General features: G+C 39.4%; 5 protein-coding genes across 14 annotated transcripts; 2 read left to right on the top strand and 3 right to left on the bottom strand.

The window, feature by feature from the left end:
* Positions 1–190: 190 nt before the first annotated feature.
* On the top strand, positions 191–1,380 carry LOC128878389 (radial spoke head 1 homolog). Of its 4 annotated transcripts, none has more exons than XM_054126541.1 (4): positions 191–366; positions 712–799; positions 886–1,072; positions 1,153–1,278. In XM_054126541.1, exons 1-4 carry the CDS (start codon positions 204–206, stop codon positions 1,243–1,245), a joined length of 531 nt encoding a protein of 176 aa, XP_053982516.1. In that variant the 5' UTR covers positions 191–203; the 3' UTR covers positions 1,246–1,278. The 4 variants fall into 4 exon arrangements, 3 of the variants coding, with proteins under 3 accessions (XP_053982516.1, XP_053982515.1, XP_053982518.1); XM_054126540.1 differs by having other exon boundaries at positions 886–1,087; positions 1,153–1,272; XM_054126543.1 differs by having other exon boundaries at positions 208–346; positions 886–1,087; positions 1,153–1,272.
* LOC128878379 (integrin beta-nu) lies at positions 1,074–5,805 on the bottom strand. Its single transcript, XM_054126522.1, has 12 exons — positions 4,899–5,805; positions 4,384–4,628; positions 4,011–4,296; positions 3,770–3,934; positions 3,205–3,642; positions 2,923–3,085; positions 2,690–2,856; positions 2,454–2,626; positions 2,159–2,358; positions 1,963–2,075; positions 1,760–1,851; positions 1,074–1,523 (listed from the first exon to the last, which is right to left on the bottom strand). The coding sequence occupies exons 1-12, from the start codon at positions 5,055–5,057 to the stop codon at positions 1,379–1,381; spliced, it is 2,346 nt and encodes a 781-aa protein (XP_053982497.1). The 5' UTR covers positions 5,058–5,805; the 3' UTR covers positions 1,074–1,378.
* A 211-nt stretch (positions 5,806–6,016) lies between these two features.
* LOC128878385 (estradiol 17-beta-dehydrogenase 11-like) lies at positions 6,017–12,881 on the bottom strand. Its single transcript, XM_054126532.1, has 7 exons — positions 12,652–12,881; positions 9,923–10,047; positions 9,273–9,383; positions 7,547–7,708; positions 7,349–7,431; positions 7,097–7,213; positions 6,017–7,019 (listed from the first exon to the last, which is right to left on the bottom strand). The coding sequence occupies exons 1-7, from the start codon at positions 12,878–12,880 to the stop codon at positions 6,824–6,826; spliced, it is 1,023 nt and encodes a 340-aa protein (XP_053982507.1). The 5' UTR covers position 12,881; the 3' UTR covers positions 6,017–6,823.
* Positions 12,882–13,144: 263 nt separating this feature from the next.
* On the top strand, positions 13,145–22,912 carry LOC128878386 (estradiol 17-beta-dehydrogenase 11). 6 transcript variants are annotated; one of them, XM_054126536.1, is made up of 9 exons: positions 13,145–13,178; positions 14,456–14,529; positions 21,101–21,346; positions 21,433–21,557; positions 21,783–21,893; positions 21,971–22,132; positions 22,213–22,295; positions 22,363–22,479; positions 22,559–22,912. In XM_054126536.1, exons 3-9 carry the CDS (start codon positions 21,109–21,111, stop codon positions 22,707–22,709), a joined length of 987 nt encoding a protein of 328 aa, XP_053982511.1. In that variant the 5' UTR covers positions 13,145–13,178; positions 14,456–14,529; positions 21,101–21,108; the 3' UTR covers positions 22,710–22,912. The 6 variants fall into 6 exon arrangements, with proteins under 6 accessions (XP_053982511.1, XP_053982512.1, XP_053982509.1 ...); XM_054126533.1 differs by lacking the exons at positions 13,145–13,178; positions 14,456–14,529 and adding exons at positions 15,700–15,754; positions 15,846–16,319; XM_054126537.1 differs by lacking the exons at positions 13,145–13,178; positions 14,456–14,529 and adding an exon at positions 15,222–15,351.
* On the bottom strand, positions 22,842–25,005 carry LOC128878384 (chitinase domain-containing protein 1). 2 transcript variants are annotated; one of them, XM_054126531.1, is made up of 8 exons: positions 24,881–25,005; positions 24,555–24,755; positions 24,325–24,471; positions 24,070–24,250; positions 23,842–23,951; positions 23,612–23,766; positions 23,139–23,468; positions 22,842–23,027 (listed from the first exon to the last, which is right to left on the bottom strand). In XM_054126531.1, the coding sequence occupies exons 2-8, from the start codon at positions 24,669–24,671 to the stop codon at positions 22,886–22,888; spliced, it is 1,182 nt and encodes a 393-aa protein (XP_053982506.1). In that variant the 5' UTR covers positions 24,672–24,755; positions 24,881–25,005; the 3' UTR covers positions 22,842–22,885. The 2 variants fall into 2 exon arrangements, with proteins under 2 accessions (XP_053982506.1, XP_053982505.1); XM_054126530.1 differs by lacking the exon at positions 24,881–25,005 and having other exon boundaries at positions 24,555–24,871.
* Positions 25,006–25,017: the final 12 nt, after the last annotated feature.

Raw genomic sequence — 25,017 nt, 5'->3', positions numbered from 1 at the left:
TCGTGACGTGAATTGTGATGCGTATTTTTATACGTCACTGGTTTGATTTCGTCGTCAACGGTCACTCATGCGCAACAAATCTAACCAGTTTCTAACAAACCCGATCGAGCGCTAAAGATACTAGCGGTGATTAGAAGAACTGTGGCTCTTTATTATATCCTGATGTGCACAAATTTAAATATAAATTTCAAGAATCGGTTGAAATGAGAAAACGAGACACAAGTAAAGCATCGAAGATAGATGGGTCCGAGACCAAGGATGAACAAAATCTAAAACACGATGAGGGAAAGTTTATATTTGAGAATGGGGACAGTTATGTTGGAGAATACAAACTTGATCATGAACGGTTTGTACTGTTTAAGCAAGGTTAACATTTTGCATTATTTTTCTAGTTTTTACGTGGGGTTTACATATTATTCAGAAATACATATACGTATGTACATAGTATGTATTAGGTTGTCCCGAAAGTTTCTTTCGCGAGTTGCACTCAATTATTTTATGTGGTCGTGTTTATATAAATAGACAATCTAATTTCATAGATATTCATGTTGTAACAACAATGGAGCAAAATGAATCATGCACAATTCAGTAATGTAACATAAAACATAAACTATTGTGCATGTATTATTTATTAATAAAGCGAAAGAAACTTTTGGGACAACCTAATATTATGTACAATAATGTTATAGTCTGCGCGTATATTTTGTGTAGGAAAAGGAGTGTACAGAACCGATAACTTTGATGTATACGATGGAGAATGGGATAACGATACTTTTGCTGATAGCGAAATTGACATTCGGTAATTAGAATTTGTTTTAGACGTGCTGAAATAATTCTTGACGATACTTTTTAAAGTTTAAATAATAAATACACGAATGACTGAAGGTATAATAACGATGCTCGGTATCGAGGTAAAATCGATTCGAACGGAAGAATAAACGGCCAAGGAACGTACACGTTTCCCGACGGATCCACTATTCGAGCCGATTGGTTTGAAAATAAACCGTTTAAAAATATTGTTTATCGAGAGCCCCTAGGATTCGCGTGGGTAGTAGAGAACGTATCGAAGAATGTAAACGAATCGAGTGTAATATATATTTGATATTTTCAATATTTTGCGATAAAGAGAAATAATTTTAATTATAATCGCAGATGATAACGTTTTCTTCTGGGAACCATTTCTGGAACGACATGTTAACGGATCAGAGCATCGGAAATGGTATCGAATCCGCTGAAGAAAATTAACTCTATCGAGCTCGCAACGAATCGAAGAACTTGTTAGTGCTTTTAAACTTAACATTTACAAACTGTATACTGTTTTACATCGTGAGTTAACTGTTTTAGTGCTTTTCTTTGTTTTCACTAGGCGCACTCGTTGTCAGTCCTCTTTATATAGCGACGGAACCCTAAATTTACTTACAGGAGATTTGAACAAAGGATTTTCTGTCAAGTTATACATAGCTTTTTTCCGTTCTAGCTCGAATTTCTCGTATTCCTGTCTGTCTTTTATGGAAGTCCAACACCTGTATACACATACTGTAGTAAATATTTGAAATTTCATTATATATCACTGAAATGGTAACGCTCAAATTTAATCAAATTTTAACCTTTTACGGATTACTTGAAATTATTTACCTAAATATTAGGTACATTGGTAAAAAAATGAAAGACAAGAAACGTAAATTTTATCCGTTCGAGTAACGAGAGTATCCAAGAATGAAAAGATTGTTTTTTATAATAATCGTAAAGGGATACTCACTTCCAAATTAACAAGCAACCAAGTCCAACCAACAATATTAGAATGGTGATCGTAGACGAAATGACTGCTGCGTTTATCGGAGTGTTGCATGTCTAAAGACGCCGAAATCGAAGGAAACGATTAGAATAAATTGGATAGCGTAGGGAAAATATGAAAGAATCGTTTGTAAATGAAAAATCTTGATAAAAATGTGACCTTCTCACCTTCTCCCCAATTTTTAAAAGGACACCGTTATTTTTTTGAAACTCGTACACATAGTGTATGATGCACGTTTGTCCTTCTTTCGTTACCTTCACGAAACAGTAGTGTACGTTTCCTGTAAAAGTTAAATTTGATTCAAATCTAGATTATCCGCAGATCTTGCAATCATTTATTTGGAGATTCGGTGTTTATTCGTACCTACATCTACGGAGTCAACTCTTTCGGTACTGTAATCGGAAACGTTTGTTCGACAATATTGGTCTATCGTCCGAGGGTTTTCTATGGTAGCATTCACGCAAGGGTTGTAGAGGGGGCATAGCATACTTCCACCTACACTGATCGATGATTCGCAATAAGTACCTCTGTAATACGAACCGTCTGTTGCGGTAACGTTGCATCTGAAAATGCAATGGATTTATATTATATAACGTATATGTCATGTTAATATAACGCTACATATACATTACTATAAATATGTAGCTAAACTACGAACCGACATTCTCCGCAATCGCAATATCCGTGATCGGAGCACACGTTTTCGGTTCCTGGTGCGATGCAGGGGTAATCGTTCGAAGGACATTGGCAGGCTTTTCCTTTCCACCCTTTTATACACTGACAAACACCGCAATTGCACGTTCCTATGCCCGCGCATTCCACTCCCTTCCACTAACAACGAACAGTTTATTTAGAGTTTGTCAATTATATGTACGCATGTATGAACGTAATTACCTTGTCGCACGCGGAACATTCGCAAAACTGTCCTCTGTATCCTTCGTCGCAAACGCAACTCCCGCAAATGCATTCGCCTCTATTAGAGCAAGTATTTGTCGCGTTTGGCCTGACGCATTGCAATCTATTCTGCACTGATGAAGTTTCGTCGCAATTGCAGTCATCCCCTGCAAACATACCGTTCAATTATTCGAAATCGAAGCGAAAATCGAGGTTTGACTGATAACTCTTACCAGACCATCCGATATCGCATTTGCATAAACCGCATTCGTTCGTTCCATGACGACAACGCGAGCTGTCGGTGTGTTCGCAATCGCAGCCGCAGAGGAGTTGAACCTCGATCACCATTCTGGATGCTTCGGATGCCAACGCGTCCTCGATCACGACTGTTTGTTTCTGAATAGTGGAAAGTATCGTAAGAATTTGATCGTGGAATAGAAAGAAATTTTAAAGAGTTTCAATGAATCGTGTACGATGTAGATTTATGGTAACGTGTCACCGATTCACTCGCATACCCAGAGACTCTCGTTTCTTGGACACTTGTCGAAAGAGAAAACAAGCTTAAAGTCGTATTGTCGGCCTTCTCGAACCCCGTCGCAAGCGTTCTCTCCTCCGCAGTTGGAAAAGTACTCCAAACGAAGCGGGCTCGATGAATTGTCGCGCAACACAACTCTCGAGATCAGCTTGTAATAGGAATTCTCGATGATTTCTAAAATGTTGGAACTGTTGCTCGTTAACGTCGCGACTTCCGCCTTTTCCTCCAACAGAGCTGCCATCAACTCGTACTCGGGACGTCGATCTTCCGTTACGGCGAATATCAAATTTACTTTCTTCCTCTGCAGCAATCTCCACACCTCTTCTAAGGAGGGGTAATCGTATTTCGTGGCCAACGAATATCGTTTTTGTTCGTCGAGGTGGCATTTCAAGTCTTGCCGACTCACGGCACCACCTAGCTGACAGTAATTTCATCGACCTTTCAATTTTCACGTACTCGACAATTCCCGTTGTTAATTCCGTCGAACGATCGAGTAGGTAGTTAGATTCGTGACATTTTTTATCCGATTAGTTATTTTGCGTTACCTTTCCCTCGCCAGCAAAATGCAATAACCCATTGGTAGCCACTAGTATGATTTTTCGCGCTTGTTTTCGCCAGCCGACCTCTTTTTCGCATGCAATCGCTTGAACGATTCCGTCCAATCCTCCTTCTAAATTGTCGGCGTTCCCAGTTACGGAGCTGTAGTTTACCTAGAATAAATCGTACTTGAATTTCTCGATATTTCCCTCTTTCCTCTCCGTCTGTGTCGCAAATATTAACGGTTACTTTTTTAATGAACTGCTCGATATCTTCGGTTAGTTTCAAATGATGTTGAAAAGGATAGAGGGACGCGCAATGCGCGTGCTCGCTTTTACAAGGATTATCCTCATGCCCGGGGAGAACGTATGGCATCAACGGCTTGTCCGCGTAGCTGCCGAATCCGATAAGAAAATTGCTAGTGAATTTGTTGATCGTAGTAGTCATGTTCCATCCTAGGCTGACCAGGGTCTCTTTGTCATCCCTCATCGACCACGTTAGATCCATCAGGTAGTAAAGATCCAGAGGATAATTTCTAAATCGTTCCGAGTATTTAGTATGTTTATCTTCTAATATAGCTGCCGAATCTAGCTGAATTATGATTATGAATAAATAAACGTACTTGGCTGGCCGATAAGAGAGTGGTACCGTTATTTTCGAATTGGGCCTAATTTTAACTTGTACTCTCTGCGGTCTTAATTGAACGGGTGTTTGCCCTACTACATCCGCATCTTGAAACTTGGAATTCTCCACGAGCTTGATCGATTCCGGTTCAGCGGTAAGAATTTCTTTCTCTGGGCAACCAAACGCCTTCAACATCTTTGCTTCGTTGCATCTTGATTTACCGAGTGTCGAATTTGAATAAGACTATAGATACACGCACAGACAAAACAAAATACGAAGTCAAAATTATTTTCATTTATTTTAAAAAAAGTCCAAACTGTCCGCTCTTCGCTGCTATTACAACAAATTACAAAAACTTTCATTTGTAATGGCACCGAATCGGTGCAATTTCTTTCCTTGCGTAGTAGTAAAAAATTACTAACATATAATCGCAAAATACTCTATAATCCAACTTTTTCTTCTTCTTCTTATTATTATTATTATCTGTACGAAATAAAATTTTAGAAAAATTACCCAGTCGCTGCACCACGCGCAAAAGGAGTTGGCCTCGAGACAATCCTGACAGGAGCTTTGGGAAACGCACAGTTTCGATATTTTTACATCCAGAGCTTCGGATCGGCTCCATTCATGGCACATAACAATCGCGAATAACAGCGCTCCAAAGTTTGTCATAGTAGATCTTTTCGTTCTTTCGTTTTACGCGCCGACAACTGATGTATCTATAAATTATGATTTCCCTCAAAGAAATTGGAGATTCGCGTCGACGATTTCCTGTTTTCGCGATTACTATGGAAGAAAATTTAAAACGTAACGTAACTCGGGCAACTTGCACGGATAGTTCTGTAACGCGTCAGTTATCTGCACTATGATAACGATATGTGGTGTTTTCGTTGGAATGAAAAAGGTAGATAAAGTGGATTGAGTTAACGATTCAGTCGACTAATAGCACGATATCGACACGAATTCGACTGCACGGTTTTATTTTATTTGTTTGCAACGTTGTAATCTGTAAGCTGTAAGATGTAACTATTTTACCCGGCGGAGTTGCACGAAGACTAACCCATCTGTAGAGCGATATGTACTATTTCGCATACACATGGTATCGCAATTCCGATTGGCTTCTATCTGTGAATGATAGTGCTCGTGGAACGTATATCTATTTGTGTGTGGTTTTATTATCGGCGTGTTTCGTTGACGGTAAGTAATCAAGAGGTATAAAAGGTGACGATTGGCCATACTATTCCATAGATCTGTATGTACAACGATTACGTTATCGATTGCTGATATAATCGGAAAATCGGTATTTGAAACTGCGCGATTCTGTTTAGTTATCGCATGAGCTGTCGAGAGCCGTTGAGTAGCATTAATTGTGAGACCTGTGCGCGGAACCGAGAAAAGTGTTATTTTTACTAAAATTCACAGTAAAAAATGCAACTACGTACAAATAAAAGAATCTCCGTGTATCGCGGATAACATATGGCACTCGGTTCGAAATATGTAAGTATTTTGGCGGTATCCGAACCCAACCCAAGGCAACGTACCGTTTCATTCCATGAATCGGTGGTTCAAGTAGGTTATTATGTAGATATTATACAAACTTTATTTTTCTGTTTGACACGTGTGTTTCCTCGCCGCAATTACCGCAATCGAACCGTTAGATGCGTTTTGACAAATAAGCGCATCCACGTGTCTGTTACGTTACAACCACAAGTTAAAAATAGAAAAGTCTTAGGTTATTCTTACGCTATAATATGATAGTTCTAACGTACAACAATTTTTTAACGTATCACATCGGAACCAATTATGTTAAATCCTACCCGTGTCTTATTATATTTAATTAACGAATCGCTAAATCTAACTGGAGAATTCTTCCTTCGATTGTACATATAAAACGTTAATAGACTATTTAGAAACGTCAAAACGAACCAATTTCGTTCGTTACACGTGACATTTTTCCTTAAACGCGACGTGTTGTCATCTAGTGCGAGCAACGAAACGCGTTTAAAACTTTCACTACTAACCGTTTTAAAGCCATTATTTTTTAATATAGCTAACTAGAAACAGCGTGCTGACTGAAGTAAGGCTCCCCGTCATCCTCCTCCTCCTCCGTGAAATATCAGGTTTCTCGAGTTTGGTCCGTGTTACTACAATAGGACTCGCGACAAAGAACAAAGACAAAGACGCTCGCTCTACGATAACAAAGTCCACTTTCTTCCTTCTTTCAGGCGAAACTTGTCCCAATTTCGCGCAACGACTTGCTTAGAAAAAGAAGCAAGACGCTTCGAGATCGAGACGCGATAAATTTCTAAAGTATACCCGGTACGTTAAATGTATAATACGCCTTATAATTACGCCAGCGTTATGAACGTATCGTGGACTGACAGTACGACGTACGTTTACAAACATTTCAGATGTATCACGAATCGATTACAAAACGATTAAGGCTTCCTTTCGGAGCTGGAAATGCGTCTGGTTAATTGCTGATGGATGCTGGCACCATTCTGATCCTTGGTCAATACGTTGGGAACACTTTCCTTCCTGACGGTTGACGTCGTATGCAAGTTCGTGGGAATGCTACAATCGTTTGGAACCACACCCTGGATGAACATTGTCGCGCATTTCCATGGGAAAGCCCTGTCAATCATCGTTACGATTAAATTAGAATTATCCAATACTATTTTTTTGTTATTAGGGTTATCGGAACACTTTACCATTTCAGGAGGAGGAAAATGTAAAGGTAACCCGGCACTATAGCGATTTTCTCGTTACACCTCATAGCGGACACCACTCGGTCGGCCACTTCATTCGGGCTAAGCGTTGGGACAAATCTGGAAAGAACAGAGTCGTGCGTAAGTATTCGTGAAAACTATACACCGTGTTTAATAGATTTCATCTGGTCTCATCTCATCTCATTGCATACGATTTTATTCATTCAATACAGGTGAAACTATATTTATGTATACCTAGTCGCAATCTCTGTGAACATGCCAGTACTACGAATGAAAAACGGACATATCACCGTGGTATTGATGTTATATCCCTCAGCCTAGAAGATACAATAAGCAATATGAAAAAAACATACCCGAAAACAATTATCGTAAGAGAGTTCTTTCTTATGTATCTACGTGTATTCTCGAATGAAATTTAAACGACACCGTTACCGCTAGTTCCATGTGGAGTGCTTCCTCGAAACCAACTGCCGCGAACTTGGAGGTACAATAGTCTACCAATGATGGTACTCCTATGTGTCCAGCCAAGCTAGCTATGCTTACGATATGACCCTTGTCATCCGCCATCATCGAAGGTAAGAACGCTTTCGTTGTCTGAAAAAAATTATATTACTGTTAATTCTTTAAAGTACCGTTTATACGACTTTCGTCAGCCATTAAATATAGAAAAGCAGGGACAACACCAAGGAGCCAAGGAAAACTATGTATTATCGCCACCGGATGGCCCCCTTCGTATTGTGCAATTTTATTTCAGCAAATATGTCTGTGAAACTTATAGTTGCTAATAGTTATTGCTCCATCCTATATGTATAACAGATAAGCAAGACTCGTACAACCGAGCATCACGACGACAGCGTCAACGTGTCGAATCGGATTGGAAAGTGGATCGATCAATTCTACCGAAATGACCGTGGCAACGATCGAATGGAGCAACAAGTCATTGTTCGTGGTCCCTTTACACGCGATAGTCGACGTATCTTCTTCCGATTCTCGCAATGCAAAAACTATGTGATGTAACGAGTCACGCGAAATCGGTATTCGTTGTCCAGCCGCGCGGTACAATTTCCTTTCTTCGTGTCCCGAATCCGATAAACTTCGACTAATTGTACGATAACGAGTGTTTTCCTAAAAGCGATTTTTATCGACATCTACGGAAAACAAAAATACTTTTTTTTTTTAATATTTAAGTGTCAATGGAAGAATGGAAGTTGTTTTCTACGATTAGAAGCTTGAAAATAATTGCGTTAGCTACTGTTGCCACTCGTTTCCAGTATTGTGCGAAAGCACGAGCCAAGATATAGCGAACATTCCTATCCAGGAACTACGTTTGGCAAGCGCGTTGCTTCTCGCGTGTCGCAACCGCGAGGTACGAGTGTACTGCAACTACACGACCGAGTGGTTGCATCTATCCGACCGGTTTTCCCACCTGACCCACGGTAACGGTCCTAAATAGAGAGAACACGAGGACAGGAATGCCTCTCACTTGGACTTTTTTATCCATAGAGGGAGTCTCGGTTCTCGGTTTTTCAATTTCAAGCTCGAATCTGCAGAATTGCAATCGCGGTCAATTTTACATCGGACCATCGGAAGAATTTGATGATCATCGAACGATACATCGTACATATATCAAACTAAAGTATAATAGCAAATCGTCCGTTTGCGAATGCTTAGAGGCTAGTCCTTTACTCCATATAGAAATATTAACAAAATTTACGGAAATCGAAGTAAATAAAAGTGATAACTCGAGTTTACGTTTACGTGTTTGAAATTTGAAATTCATGTACATACTGTATACATTGTTCCAACGCTCGAGCACGACGACGATAAGTACTCTTACCGCGCGTTGAAATCTCTCGAGCACAGATGGTCGTAACGTAACGCTAACAACTTCACACTCTAAGTACCATGTACAAAATCGATTGTTACGTTAAAATATTATCGTTCAATGTAGAACTATCTATAATAATTGTAATCGTCGGATAGGTTTACGGATCTCTACGACTACCCGTTACGCATCGGTCTACTTTTCATGCAAATCGATTTTTTTCCACCTATGTATATCTGATCAGGGACATTGCGTCGATAAATTAAACGATGTCGGTCGCGTTGCGTTGAACGCCAACGAACCAGATAAATACCGAAGAAGATGAAAACGTACCCAAAAGTGACTCATCACGTTTACATCCATCGTCCGGATAATGAGCTTGTCGGGTGTGTCCAGAAATTTCGTCCTGTTCACGATACCAGCGTTGTTTATCAATATCGTTACCTGCAACATCCGTGTAACGTAATTAAGATTAATAATCCGGAAACAAATTAAACATTTTATTCGTTGCTGTCTGCTCTGTTAAATGGAATATACATTTTGGGACGACAGGACAGATTTTTAACGAAAAAAAAATAAAACAAAAATACAGTGTGGTATTCCAGTTGTTTCGAGTCTTTTCCTTTTCGAATATGTCAACGGTATATTTAAACGTTATACGTGCTTAGCGCAATACATAATTTCGTAATTTATCGTCTGCAGAAGCACGATAGTCTCGACAACGCGTTATCGCGCCTAAGATCTTCCAAGTTACGATACAAGACTAAAAGTAGACGTTCACATTTGGCTCTAGTGTGCAAGTTTGCCTTTCCAAATTCGGTATACTATACGATATCTATCGAAAAAGTAAAAATGTTTTTTTCATTCAAACAGGGTTTCAGTTTTCGGCGGTATTTCTCATTAACTTTTTCATTCTTTCTATTTCTATCCGTTAAGTAAATATTATGGATTTTCAATTAGCGCAACAGTTACGGATTTCTCACCTTTCCAACTTCTTCTTTGACCAATGCAGCTTTTTTGTAGACATCCTCCCGATCGCATAGGTCGCAAATGTAACCGTAGCATGTTCCGCCTGCGGATTGCACCAATTTAACGGTTTCTTCCATACCTGGAACAAAGAACAAAAAAAATGGCCTTTGTTCGATGAAACGGACACCGTCTTTTGGATCGAAACGACATTAATTACTTCAAAGACGGATAAAGAATTTCTTGTTATTTTTCGTCTACTGTACCAGCATAGATAATCTGTATCGTTGGACGTCGATCGAACCTAACAAATGCTCTTCGTAACAAAAATATATCGTAATCGTAAAAAAAATATATATTTAAATAGAAACAAATAATACAAATGTTTGTTTATCCAGTCCCTATCTATCGCACATGAACAAGTTTAAGTGTATTCTCATATACCGCATACAAAAATGAACGCATAAAGCAAGATCGCACAAAAACAGGTTTCACGAACACGATTCCTCCTATCTTGGTATGAACTGACTCTAAATGTAAGTGTTTGTGTCAATTTATCATCGATCTGAATCTATTCGATTCCTCTTTCATCTCACAAACTGGTTTCGCAAGATTACTTATTACGTACATTGATCGACCTTGCCACATGTTTTTCCAAATGCCGATAGTTTACGGTACAAACATTCGCGATACAACGTTTAGACCGTGGATAATGAAAATGGTATAGCGAGCGTGATATTGCGAACACCGAGAATCGAGCAAATACTTCGTCGGCTGGTAGTGACCCATCTGTTGCGAGTCTGTTAGCTAATACAGTGTTCGTTTTGTTGTCTGCGCGATCCACGGAGAGGCCGAAGCAATTTAAGCGCCATTCATACGTGACGTTTTATGCCGGACAGTGCGTTGTCCAAGTCAACCGCTGTCCGAACACCGACTCGCGAACCTACGTATGTAACAGCCTGTACAGTTGTACAACGTATATTGTACATACATACGTCGCATCGCGTCGTATCGCGGTCGTGCAGTTTTACGTAGAAAGTTTTGAGACGAGCGAAGAAGCGGTTGTCTCGCTTCTTGGCCAAGTATGCTACGCGTGCTCGCGTAAAATATGAAAGATATTACATAGTGCGCTGGAACTATTCAAAACGGCCGAAACCGCCCACCAAAAGCAAACGCACGCACGCAAGCGAAGGAGTTGCGATGGAGTTTCATTTTTACAACGGTCAACCAGTTTACGAAGCTGATCTCGGCCAGATCTACTTGCGCGACCTTGACTGTTCGAGCTCTTTTACTTGGTGCACGCATCCAAGCACTTGCTGACAAGATGGACGTAACTTTTCTCAAAGGACTTTTCGATATTTCTAATCGCCTAATTGCATAGTTCGCTTTGGACGTCACGCGTCCAAGTTGTAAACGATATACTATACCGATAGCCAGTTGCTGGTTGTACGTAGTTAGGTACATCCCGACCGAGCTACGCGCAATCAATATTCTGCCCGCGAGTTTCAAGTTTGCGATTGCCGACGCTTAAAATTCGTTACGCGACCGAGCTTCCTCTGCCCGTGAACCCGAGCGGTCTTCTTCCCTCTCGCGGCAATTAATCTGTCCCGCGATTTTTATCATTTTTATTTCATCGACCTTCCGCTTCGTTGCTCAACGTTGCGGGATCGCGTTGCGCTAGCGTTACGGCTTACGGCTATGCCTCGATAATCATTTAAGAAACGCGGGAAATTACAACTCTCTAAAGTTGATGCCCAAGGCCGCTACTCGAATTTGACTCGACAATTCCGAATCACCAAGGATCCGAAAATCGCAAAGGTACCGTCTGCCTCGTGAATACGAGGATGCATTTATATGTATTTTATAATCCTCGAAGCTACGGAATATTGAAATTTTCTGTATAATCTCCGACCGTTAATCGAAAAATTGATTAACACGACGTGGAACGATCGCGAATATAATTTTGCCAAAATTAATTACAAGGCCGAGCGTGCGGCTTTATAAGAGAGGTATGGAGCAACGTGCAGACAAAATGTCAAATGGCAAAAGAATCCTCTCGCTTAGCTATACGCGTTCGCCGCGAATCGTATAAATCGACCGAACGTTCGTAACTCCGAAAGAGTTGACATGATTTTTCTTTTTTTTAATAAACGATCACTTCGAAAGATTAACAGTTGCGAACAAAATGGAAAAAAGACGTGCTCCGAAACTGTAAGATTCCGGCTCGGTTGTATGCAAGGACGCGATGAGCGATGAGACATTTGAGAAACGAGCGCGAGCATCGACCATCGACTTCGAGGACTGATCGCGTTGGAAGTTCGAGCACGCTTCGAACGGCCTTGAGATTCGGATGTTAGTCGTTACGAGGATTTTCCACGATGTTGCACGGTAATTACTCGGACGATATCGAGTCGTCCTTTGTATTCCAGTCAGGGATCGAACAATGACTGTGCTACTCCGATGTTAAGGCTCGAGGAGCGATCGTTCTCACAAATTTTCCCTCGAGAAACCACGCGATCCATCGCATCGCCTCGAATCCCAACATTTTTCTATTTCGGCGTATTATTCGTTCGGAATTCGTTTAAGGATTCACGAAACGTTGCCTCGAGATCGTTTGCCTCGTTGAACAAATTTCTGTGAATTTCGCAAACTTTATAATCTCGTCGCATATTACCTCTTTGCAAGAAATTCCCTATTACACTTGCCATTCGGTTCTTTTACACGTATTCATCGAAAAGGCGCTCACCGGCTTTGTTAACGTCCCAGATGACGACGATGGCACCGAGATTGGCTAACCTGAGGGCGATTAGTCTACCTAGGCCGCCCCCTCCCCCGGTCACCAGAGTTACCTCTCCGGCGATGCTCTTCATCTTGTATTTCATCGGAATAAACGATTTGACGATGCCCTTGACGATGGAAGCTATCGCGAGGATCACGAAACCGATGAAATTCCAGGTAGAACTTAGGAAAGACATGGTTGTCAAGTACCGAAAGATACTCGGGCACGAATCTTCGGCGTAACAACCGTTTAACGCGTTTGTCGTGCAACGCGACTCTTGTAGCGATTCGACGATGAGGATCGATCACGATATCATAACTTGAGCCAGCAAGGGATGCGTATCGATCCTTCCGAACGCGGAGGAGAGGATTGTCGTCTCGAGGAGGCTAGCCGGAAACCGGGCAAAAGTAGAAACGTCGCTTGGCACACTTCTGGACTCTGGAACTCTCGCGGACTCGCCTGGAAAGCAAGGGGTTAATCTTTATTACTAACCAGTTAAGTCGTTTTATTTTTGATGGAAAGGGGTTTTCAATCGCTGTCGTTCAATCTTTGATTTGAACCTGACATGACCTGTAAGTTTTCAACTGGACCATCCGTCGCCCATCAAACGTAATATAACATAACGTAACGTAACGTAAGACAACGAATACTTTGTGTAACGTATGACAAATACAACGGATGAACGAACAAGTAACTCCATGAAGGAAGGAAAAAAACATCGGTGACGTGGTTGCGATAGGAATAAAAAAGGAATGTGCGATGTAATTATTCTTCTTTGTAAGAATGTGATTATTATTTCAAGGTACTCGTAGCGGACGTGTTAATACTAAATAGCTGATACGAAAGGAAAAAAATTTAGCGAGAAACAAGTTTCACGTATAATCGAAATCTGTGGAGATGAGGAGAAGGATCGAAATGAGATCTCCAAGATTCACGCGCGTTCGTTCATTTATCTGATCGCTAACCTTGTTACTCGCTCTGGTCGCCTAGAAACTAGTGTACACTTTCTCTGAATTTCGTATCGCTTTCTTCTCCCTACAAAACGAAAATCAAAGTTGCGCTTCCGAAAACAAGACGAGAAATCACGAAAACGTTCCTCGAAACGAAAAGAAAATAATTCTGTTTCGATTATCGTTCGACTACGTAACGACTATATTTGAAAGAACTCGAAAACAATAAGTACGAGTTAATTGAAAATGAATAATGTAAGAGAAACTTACAAGGAAAAAGATTCGATGTCGAATATATTGGATTGGTTAAAGGTGACATTTGAAAAACACCGATATATACCTACATGCGTACAGATGAAATATTTTGTAACTCTACCATTTTCCAGACAGCTCAGCGTTACGCGTCGAGCGAACTACGAATATCTCAGCGACTGGTAATTCGCTTTCTAACGAGACGCGAAATTCACTTTCAATTTTCAGTTGGAGAATACCGCGCGAAGGAAGCGTATAATCTCCTATTTACATTTCATTATTTCGTTATCGTCGATACAAGAAATTTGTCGTACACGCGATCGTATATAACGAGAAAATAAAAAAATCACTCGAAACTAATCGACATTCGTTGTATTCGTTGTTAGAGTTCAGTTAAGTTGACGTGATTCTGAATTATGGAAATATTGTTTAACTTCATAAATCGCGTAATTCTTTATGAAAACGATTGCAAAACTTGTAATACTTACCAAGTAATTGGTATTTTAATTTATCGTGCATATTATGCGTTCGACATGTTCGTTTAATAGTTTTGTTTTCTGTTTGTTTAGGGGAACGTTTTATCTGGAAGCTGCGCAGTCATGTTTTTACTCGAGGGTATCATTAATAGAAAAAAAAAGACGCAGTAAGTTTCTCTGGTTGTTGTGTTGTGATAATACAAATTTTTAGCGTACTATACTATACGCAGAACACTTTCTCGAGTATTGAACGAAACTTGACGAGAAATCGGAAGACAGCTTTCAGAATTGTCCACGGTAGAGACGACCGCTACCGGATCGGATCGAGCGAACCGGTACTAATACGCGAATTTAATTTGCGATCGCTGTGGGTCTTCCGTTCCCGCGCAGTCTCGCTCGCAACTTTCGATTATATTTTGTACGAGTCGAACGAGAAGGAAAGTGAGGAATAATCGACGCAATGGTATACAGAAAGAATCACCGTTGAACGGAAATCGAAAAACAGAAAAGATTTTCTGTTTGTAACGGATACGATTTTTCAACGAAATAATGTTGTAAAAGAAGGAGGGGGAGGAGAAGGAGAAACTAATAAATTAAAGTGTGAACTACATAAAAAGGAATAAATAGAAAAGAAAGCTTTACCAGGCAACGTTAATCCTTTCGAATGTTTCCGAAGTAATGCTCACTCGCGATCTCGAATGGAACTTCGTAAAGTATGGTGAAAGAACGAAGCGAGACGTACACGAAAGTGCGTACCTATGCGAAAGTTGTCCGCGGAAGCAGAACAAGACGAGATTACTGGTCTCGCCGGCACTACGGTCGTCGGTCTACTGAATGAAACGGCCGCACCGTGCTTCGACGCGGCTGCGGCCGCGGAACGACTTTACCCTTTCGAGTACTCGAGTCTCGACTCGACGATCTCCGACAGCAGTCGCCGCGGAACGCGAATCAACGAGAAACACAGCCCAACAACTATTACTACCACCTCGGTAATTGCATCTGCATCGATCAACCATACTACTACTACCTACCTATCTGTTCTCGATTCGCACCTAAACAGTTTTCAATGAAACATTTTTACAAATTCACCGACGGTATGAGCTACGTTTCAGACATTCAGATAATTGTGCCATGCCGTTCGAATACATCAGACACATCGATACAATAATAGAAACAAAGTCCAAAGATAATTGCTTTGCGGCAATTGCGAGCGAATGTCGTATAAAGATTACGATACATTAGCATAACAAAACAATCTAATCTAATGTAATATTCTGCTTCGTCCTCGAACGTTAGTTTAGTTTCTATTTCGTGCCAAGAGACCTCGTGGACTTTTGCGAAAAGTTACGCACGATATTTGGAAGAATTATAAGAAAGGTCTAGCATTTCCAGGTGTGTGTTGCAAATTTATCGAGTTATTAACGTTATAAAAAAAGTAATGTTTTTCCGGTACGCGATTAATTTCAAGAAATTTGTTTAAAAGTAACCGTCATCGAACGGCATTGTATGGAAAACGGTAACTATCATCGACGGCATTGTTTGGAAAGCGAACATGACATGTATCGAAGGAACGTTCAAATATTAAATTTCCTGAAAAATTACTTTAAACGTTACATATCGGAAATAATTGTTGAAAAGTAGAACGGGAATGATTGAACAAATGTGCAAACAAATAGGGAAAAGCTACCCAAGGAGATATTAAACGTTTCGAGTTGTACCCTATACGCGGATAAATGAAGGAATTAAAAAATGTTCGTCCGAGAGAAACCAATTTAAAAGTTTGGCGTACGGTGTCAGACGTACAAGTATTTGGCAACAGGTGACGAAAACTTTCTACGTGGTAAAGTAAGACGAACATTGGAACTGACGAAATTATGTTTGAGGTTTTGCGTCCTAGTAATTAATTTCTGAAAATATACGTAAAGAACGTCGCTAGAGAGGGATCTATACTTCATGTGTAAGTACTTATTGCCGACACGCGGACGACAGCTGACTCACGGCGAGGACAGTGCCGTAGTCATGTAGAAGAACCCACCACCTACCTCTTAAGTAGTCGTAAGTGCATGTAAGTACACGTATTCATAGAATACGAGACAAGCGGGACCTTATAGCTTATAGCTTCTAGATGACCGCGACACTACTCGCTGCGAATCGATAATGTTAGTCCGTCGAACTCAATTTCCTCGATCTTAATATTCGTTGCATTTTCGCACGTAGAATCACCTCTTCACGGTTCGTAAACAATGTTGCCGAATATTCTCGATGTACAGGTAATTCGATTCAAAGTCCTACAGCTTTGCCTTTCTTCGGGAATACTTTCGAACGACGCCGGCGCTGCTATTTGTGTTTCTCTACACGCCGACGTGAAGGTGTTAAAGAAACTGCAAGAAAATAAAAATCGTTTTTTTTTTTTTATACCTTTAGAATTAGACACACCTCTTTACAACGATATAGAAAATTCGAAGAAATCAAAATATCAGGTATTCGACTGATTTTCAAAGGATGAAAAAGGTTCGGTTTCCACAGGGGTCTGTTTTTCGCCTCTTCGTAACACCGCGCTGTCTAGTTTCATTATGGCTCGTTGTTCTCATAATTTACGAATTAGAACACTGCCGCTTGTTGAAACAAAATGCTCGATGATCGTTCGACTCGCGTCCACCGACCCGTGCGTTTTCGTCGATCGAGAAATCGCAGAATGCAGAGTCACGAGAGTCGAGCGAACGAGAGACAAACAGAGAGAAAACCGATAAACGGCACGGATTATTTTTGCAGATTATTTACGTTTCGAGGGACGAAACGCGGACGGTCTGGTATCAAACGATTGTCAAAAGACCAACGAAATTTAGTGTGTCAAGGAGATCCGGTAGATACCGTGCCGCCGATACAACGTTCAGTTAACGGAGATCGTTAACGTTAAATCACCGAGTATGCGAAACCTGTTGACCGGCTGGTCGGCGATATGCGCGCGAAAGAAATAAAAATCAGATTCGTGGGTGAAAGTTGCACCGCTGCAATCTATAAAGGATTATTGACTCACGCGTCTTTATGGTTTTTTAACCCTTTATTCGGTGAATTTCACTTTTGCAAAACAGAAACGTCCGACTGTATACGAAACAAATAATAACAATTTTTGTTTTTATTCAGAGATAAATGTTACGTTTACGGTACGTTCGATAGGTGGGAAATTTTGTTCGAAATTTTGTTCGAAATTTTGTCTCGCCATGTGATAGAGGTTTAGGGTATTCGGTAACGTGAAAGCAACTCTCGGAATATCGGCCATCTCGTTTAAATAAATCGATCCTCTCTAATTATTTTGAGCGGAGTACTTGAAAACGATTTCTCGATGAAATCGAAAGTTACGTTTGAATACGAGAAATCTCTCTCTTCGCGACTCGAGTGGCCAAGCAATAGCTACAGGTTGTTCCACGACGACGCGACGCGACTGTAACAGTGAAAGCGACAAGTTGGTATAATTTGGAAACCCTCGCTACACCGGAACGCGTTAAATTCTAATTTGTTAACGATTTCAATGATTCGACGAAAAGTTAATGAATAGTTAACGATGAGTCGCACTAACTAAAGTCTGCGATAACTTTTCTGCAACGTATTCCCTTTCGGCTAACCATTTCGACTTGTCCATTTTCACCTCTCTACGTTTAATGTATCGCAAAATGATAACTTTTAATTAGAATTTCACTTCGCGATTGAATTTAAAGCGAAGAGGCTCGCAAAAGAATGCATTGGAATTCAAATTCAAACCTGAGTACCATTTTCAAGAAATAGTCGATAAACAAGTACATGTACTACTTTACTACACGTCGACAAAAGGTTGAAATTTGAAACTAATTGAAAACCTCGATCGATATATCGTACCTAGAACGTTAATATTTCCTCCGGTAGGTGGAGTTGCGCGTGTCGGGAGTCTGATTGGCTCGAAATTCAAAGATAAATTTCTATTACCTCCTACCTCCTACCTACTCTTTTCTATAAACTGTAACCATTTTACTTACTTAAAAATTAATCCTACGGCGTTTCAACAATACGCGATCGTCGCTTCGCTCTCCTTTCTTTATGAATAATAATCGATCCCAGTTTTATGCTCGCGCTCGTTAAATTTAAATATACAATATCATATTATTCTCGTATACTCGCATAAAGCAAGACCGCACAAAAATAGGTTTGACCGTAGTACAAATAATCAAGACCGAGATGATACAATAAAAATACCAAGGAAAGAAATCAATTAAATACGACGGAGACTTTATAAAGAAACGGGCAAAGTCGCAACTTTGTGGAATATTTTTGATTTAATTGTTTCAGGAAATTGACCTCCCTGTTATAGCATCTATTACAAGTTCAGTACACGTTCGCGTTACACGTACTTTGATCCTTGAACACCATAAAGGACAAAGAAATGTATAGACCCCTCCGGTCGTAAAGACGGCGATAAACTATACGATTGTTCGCTATACGGTTTATCTTTGATAAATTTATTCATCGATTCAGGTACGACTCATTACGAGGAGCAACGAGTTGCATGAACAATGAAACGGCGTTCTGAATTTGTCATTTGGACGCATGATTCAGACCTCGAGACAGACGAAGGTCTTTTAGTAAAAAGTTTCGTTGGAAATTTCGGCTATGCGTTGCGATAATATGTAATGTCAACTTGTCAACTTCCGTGTTCTTTCATTCCAATTTCTCTTATAACGAGTCTAGATAGTTACAAATCGTTAAACCAATGAGAAATGTGAAAAATTTCTTTTGCTTGGCGCAACTATCAATTGAAAATGAAATATGACGCTCGGAGATGGAGGAAATAGGGACGCTGTTGTTTCCATATATTTCTTTTCCTTTGTACGGAAAGAGTGCCGCCGACCTAGATCTTCAGTGCGATTCTTTCACCAGAAACGCGATAATTCCCACTACCTTCTAAAATTCTACACTTGGGGTGCTCGAAGCATAAGCATTCGTGTACAGCTCCGGATATTTACAGAAGAAACCACGAATTAATACAATACAAACAATGTATATAACAATGTATAGTATATTTTCTCGCGGTTTCGCGCTCTACATACCTAGGTACGTAGCGATGGCCGACCACAGGTTCAGGAGAGCCGTAAAATGATAGGATAGCATCGGATAGGTAAAAGGAGAGAGGCACGGAAACTTTCACCGTAAACTTTGGTATAAGACTTCTCTAGGGTATTAGGAGTCTGTTGCGTTGCGTATGATTCAAATAGTTTACATTATACTGTACTAGATCGAGTGGTCTATCCAGAACGAGTTCTACCGGTGTTACCATACTTACATTTCGAAACATTCAGGCGGGTTTACTTCTACCTCCGCATCCTATAATTAAAATTTTTTTACAATGTTACGCCTTTACTGCTAAAATTGCTCGATACATGTCGATACAATCGATGATTTTACAAAATCAAGTAGAATTACTGCGAGTAAACATCGACTCATTTAATGCAACTCGAATCGAATAAACTACACGTTGAAGTATTCCCAAACGCGTAATCAAACAGAGGTTGAAATTACGGCGGGAACGGCGCGGCACGAGCGGGTCTTTTAATTTGGTCGTACCGCGAGATACTACGATACAGCGTTAGTCGACAAGAGTCGACCAACAGGCACGCAAGTACACCAAGAAGAACCGTTCTTCGACTCGTGTTGTTTCCTGTGCAATTCATAGTATTCGAGAGAAAAGCTTTCCTTGAAAAGGTAATGATTTTACCGAAAACTTTAACTCAAAGTCTGGCGAAACTATCGTTAAACGTGTAAATGACAGTGTACAATTGTATCGCATTCGAGGCTAAACAACACAACAATCCAATTTAAAACAGAACAAAATTAAAATAAACGTAAATTGCTATAGAAAAACGGAATGAATTGTTTCGATGTTAAAGCATCGCGAAAAAGTGTCGACAAAAAGAAACGTGAAACGAATTGGTGGTGACCTTTTAGTGTTAGAAAAACAGCAAGCAAACTCATTAAACGTTACTCAACTTGAGAATTATGTAGCTCTCCTCCGTTTAAAAAAACTCGCTCGTACTTCCGGACAAATCGTTCTTTCGTGGAAAATATATTTAAGGGAATAGATATTCGACGAAAATTAAATAAATTCTACCACGGACGCGGACGATGCATCCTTGGCTCGATTTGCTAGATTCCGAGGCGCAAGGAATCTTGGTAAAATCTTTGGCTCGATCGTAGATCGGAACCGCTGCGAGTTCTCTAGCTGTTTATAAAAGTGAATGTACGATATGGCGATAAACAAAAAATGACAAAATCAGGATTGACGAAACATACGATATACGATGCATATTAGTATCGGTGATTAAGAAACGTAAAGACAGCTCGCAAAGGCTAGCACTCTACTTCTGCCTATAACGGTTTGGCTATTTATGGACCGACACTCGTACTTTATCAGAGGCGCAAAAAACACGGTGAGAGCTACGTGTTGTCACAAGATTTCACCTAGAGCTGTTAGTACCTTAAAGAGATGGGGTATATGCTATAAGTGAGATTTTACTTACTTGAAAAATAAATCGAATGAAAAACTTTAGCGGATAAATCAAAAGTTACAAATAGAAAAACTAATCTATATTTAACGATGAAAGGTTTTACAATTAAGCGTTATACGTATGTCAATCGGCACTTACATGTGCGACATTTATTTTCGTTAAGTAGCAATTTGATGTGGAAAATGTCGATGATTTCGCTGTTTAGGGTTACAAATGAAGCTACTGGAATTGATTAACGTAATATACGATCTATTACTGTTCGTGGGAATGGCATTCATTTATATAAGCGAGGCTATTTTATTGACATTCATCCCTCGACGATATCGTGGGAAATCTATCAAAGGAGAGATCGCTTTGATAACGGGAGGTGCAGGAGGAATCGGAAGCTTGATCGCCAAAAAATTGGCCAAGCTTGGAGCACACGTGGTTATCTGGGACGTTAACAAAATTGGCAAGTCGAAATCAATTTCAATACTCGTACAGTTCGTCGAAACTGCTACGAACATACATACGTACATCTAGAACTTGAAATTGCAGGTATGGAGGACACGGTTCGAGAAATAAGAGAAAATGGAGGGAAATGTTGGAGCTACTATTGCGATATCACAAACAAAGAGGAAGTGTACAAAACCGCAAAGACTGTTGAAATTGAAGTTGGTGCTGTGAGTAAATTACTACAACTAGAATCAAATAAAAATTAATTAGCAGCTGAAAAACTATCGAGGCCGAAGAGCTAAACCGTTCAGACAATCATTCTTACATCTAAACGTTTCCGTTACGTTGATACGCGCCTCTACTTCTAGAGCTCCAAACTGCCCTTACACTTTCGATATTGATTTCTAATTAATGACATCATTTTCGTCATATTACGAATCTTTGATACTCAGGTAACGCTACTGATAAACAACGCCGGTTATGTTTATGGAAAAACGCTGTTGGATCTGCCCGATGAAATGATTGAATGCACTTTCAAAGTGAATATTCTCTCGCATTATTGGGTAAGTCTATCTGGACAATCTATAAAACTTGCTTTATCTATGAAACAATATTTTGTTGAGAGTTTGCGATTCGACAGATTACCAAAGCATTCGTGAGAGATATGATGAAAAATAATCACGGTCATATCGTAACTGTCGCTAGTATAGCTGGCCTCTTAGGAACTTACAATTGCACGGATTATTCGGCGACTAAATTTGCAGCTATCGGTTATCACGAGAGTCTCTTCAGTGAACTTAGGGTAAGAGTATTTTTTCGTTAGCTTTAATATTTTTTACTTGAATTTTCGGGTTTACGATAAGCGAATAAACGTTATCCTAGGCCCATGGATACGATGGGATTCACGCGACCTTAGTCTGTCCTTATTTCATCAATACTGGTATGTTTCAAGGAGTGAAACCCAGGTAAATATCAAATCGTTAACTTAACGCGTATCGATTCAAGTTCTTTCAAAAGATATACAACTTACAGATTGATGCCAATGCTAGAACCTGATTATGTTGCCGACGAAATTGTCTCGGGAATATTAGTAAATCAAATAAATGTTGTACTGCCTGGGATAGTTAGATACCTCTTACCGCTTAAATGGTAAGATACAACGATTTCTCTACTTTGCTTAATCTAGTTGAAAGAAAAATTATAATAGTCTCTTTTCTCTCTGTGTTAGCTTATTACCAGCAAAGTTGTGTTGGGCATTGATGTATCACATAATACGTGGACCTCAATCTATGATGATGTTGAACAAACAAGAGAAGAAACAAACATTGAAAGACAACAACAATGTTACGATACTTTCTAAAGAGACACACGTACACTGATACATACGAATTGGTGCAAACAATTGCGAATTACTACGAAAATACTCGATCGCGTTCGAATTTAATGGAATGTCATTGGTTATCAAGACTGAATATTTATCGGTATGTGTAAATTGTATTTGGCAATTAAAATTTTATATTTTTCATGTATATATTTATAATATTTATAAAAATAATTATAATAAATCGTAAAAGTAATTCAATCCCTGACCAAGCTCCCAAATAGATATGCCTGTACCTAATTCTGCTGCAAGATCCAGTCGATGCAGAATAGAATATAACGTTGGATAAAAAACGTATCCATTGCCCCCTGATGATCTGAAATATATTCAGAAATTTCAACCTAGATCAAATTATTTATTATACATCTAAAATATCAGTTCTCTTATATTTTCGAATCCAATATGGGATGAAAAAAAGAAGTCTTACTTTGACTCAAAAAAGTGTTCTTTGCTGTTATCGTCCCACTGAATTTTCCCTTTAAAGGATTCGAGAATTTTCAAATAGTCAGAACCTAGAATGGCTCCGCCACCTTGAGGAGTGTAATTGTATCCATAGAAATTAAGACCTAGCAATATCTGGGACCGTTTAGGGCCTTTTTCGGGTACTAATATCTCTACGCATTCTCTTGCCCAATCCAAGGGACTATTAGGCCCAGGACGTTGAATACTCGAATAATCGTAAGTCATTAAAGAAAAAGCTTTTAAATACGGCGACAACTGGTCAAAGTGATCTCGAGTGAATAACTGAACCTTCGGGCTAGAAGTTATAAGACGTATAGTATCGTTAAGTGATATTTTTCTTTTTACATAACTGTGTTTTCAATTTCATTCGAGAATACACAAAAAGCAAAAGCATCGCCTGTTTAATAATCCCAACAAAAATATCAGGATGAAACCTACCCTCTTGATGGTGGTATTGCTAGAATTACATCCAAATCGTTATTTTTCAACTTTTCAGCTACAAACTGAATCACCGACACAACAATCTGGGTATCTGCACCCGAAAATACAAACTGGTTCCACATTTCGAAAACGTATCCATCGAAATTAAAAGTCTGAATTCGAAATATCGTAATTACTAGAATACATTATAGATATTTACCTAATTATATATGAATTCCTATAAAGACCTTAGCTGTATCTATAAGTGTAGAAATTAGTGCAAGCTGTTTATGCGTTTCACCATATAATCCAACTATATCATTAACTGACCAATTTTCGAACAATACTCTTGGTAAAACTGAAAACAACATTTACACAGAATAGAAAACTTCTATAATTTCAAATATTGTTAATATCCTTACAGCTTTGACGTACAAAGGTTGGACTATAATATTATAATTTTAAATCAAACATACTTTTTACATAATGGCTATCATTGTTTTCCAATCTCATATCTTTTAGCCATTTTCTGTTTATATCATGAGTTGACATGTCGTACGATTTACCATTGCTACTTGGAAGTGTCAACCAGACCGGTGATACCATGGTGAATTTTCCATGAAATATTTTGGAAACATCGAGTCCATTGTTATTCCACTGTAAAAAGAGACATATTTTTAACATGCTTCGCATATTTGAAATAATCCAAAAAAGCATATCGACTCACTTACCGGTGTGATGTATCCTAAAACGTCTCCGGTAAATCGTCTGCGAGTAGTATTGGAAAAATAGAGTCCTGATTCACGAATAATATCGTGTGGTTTAGGATTTTTAACCACCAAAAATCGTGTGAAAACGTCCTGATCCGTGAAGTCTTTCTACAATTTTGACACGCGATCAAATTAAAACCTAATCAATCAATATTACATCTATAAAAATTTCGTGACTCCGTTTTCTCTACCTTACTCTCGATTTTTCCTTTACTTTTCCTATTACTTTTTCCCTTCGGCGGAGACAACGTACATGCCGACAATTGAACAAGTAACATCAAACCAATCGTTAGCACAAAAATGTTCATAATAATTATTCGTCTTTAATGTCGACTAATTGAAATCGTAAGTTATCATCGAATAATACACGTGGTTAAGTGTTAAACTTGTCACTGTCAGTCAAACCAAGTTAAAAGTTAAAGTTAAACTATTGTTTAAAGTATTTTGTAGAAATTGTTGACAGAATGCGCTACTGTCACCATGACCGTCACAACTCGTACTCGTAACTCGTGCATACCTGGCGACACTTTTTTTGATTAAATTATATTTTTTCTTCGTATGAAAATTGATGAAGATACAACCGATGGAAAACTTGATCAAGAATTATTGCAGAAGTGCTAATCGAAAATGAATTTTCGACAATCGGACCTAACC

The sequence above is a fragment of the Hylaeus volcanicus genome, chromosome 6 (genome assembly GCF_026283585.1).
Source record: "Hylaeus volcanicus isolate JK05 chromosome 6, UHH_iyHylVolc1.0_haploid, whole genome shotgun sequence".
Taxonomy (NCBI): Eukaryota; Metazoa; Arthropoda; class Insecta; order Hymenoptera; family Colletidae; genus Hylaeus; species Hylaeus volcanicus.
The sequence above is the reverse complement of the archived record's forward strand: the minus strand, read 5'-3'. Positions and strand labels throughout refer to the sequence as shown.

Coding starts and splice junctions, on each gene's coding strand:
- LOC128878379 (XM_054126522.1), bottom strand. CDS start 5,057: ATGACAAACTTTGGAGCGCTGTTATTCGCGATTGTTATGTGCCATGAA. Junction 3,086..3,204: donor CAAGAAACGAGAGTCTCTGG/GTATGCGAGTGA, acceptor TCCACTATTCAG/AAACAAACAGTCGTGATCGA. Junction 1,524..1,759: donor GGTTGCTTGTTAATTTGGAA/GTGAGTATCCCT, acceptor ATGTGTATACAG/GTGTTGGACTTCCATAAAAG.
- LOC128878385 (XM_054126532.1), bottom strand. CDS start 12,880: ATGTCTTTCCTAAGTTCTACCTGGAATTTCATCGGTTTCGTGATCCTC. Junction 10,048..12,651: donor CTGGGACGTTAACAAAGCCG/GTGAGCGCCTTT, acceptor TCTTTGTTCCAG/GTATGGAAGAAACCGTTAAA. Junction 7,020..7,096: donor ATTTTCCTCCTCCTGAAATG/GTAAAGTGTTCC, acceptor GATGATTGACAG/GGCTTTCCCATGGAAATGCG.
- LOC128878384 (XM_054126531.1), bottom strand. CDS start 24,671: ATGAACATTTTTGTGCTAACGATTGGTTTGATGTTACTTGTTCAATTG. Junction 24,251..24,324: donor TTTTAGGATACATCACACCG/GTAAGTGAGTCG, acceptor CTCTTTTTACAG/TGGAATAACAATGGACTCGA. Junction 23,952..24,069: donor TGATAGCCATTATGTAAAAA/GTATGTTTGATT, acceptor TGTTGTTTTCAG/TTTTACCAAGAGTATTGTTC.
- LOC128878389 (XM_054126540.1), top strand. CDS start 204: ATGAGAAAACGAGACACAAGTAAAGCATCGAAGATAGATGGGTCCGAG. Junction 800..885: donor GATAGCGAAATTGACATTCG/GTAATTAGAATT, acceptor GAATGACTGAAG/GTATAATAACGATGCTCGGT. Junction 1,088..1,152: donor AGAATGTAAACGAATCGAGT/GTAATATATATT, acceptor TTATAATCGCAG/ATGATAACGTTTTCTTCTGG.
- LOC128878386 (XM_054126533.1), top strand. Junction 21,347..21,432: donor CTGGGACGTTAACAAAATTG/GCAAGTCGAAAT, acceptor TTGAAATTGCAG/GTATGGAGGACACGGTTCGA. Junction 22,480..22,558: donor TACCTCTTACCGCTTAAATG/GTAAGATACAAC, acceptor TCTCTGTGTTAG/CTTATTACCAGCAAAGTTGT.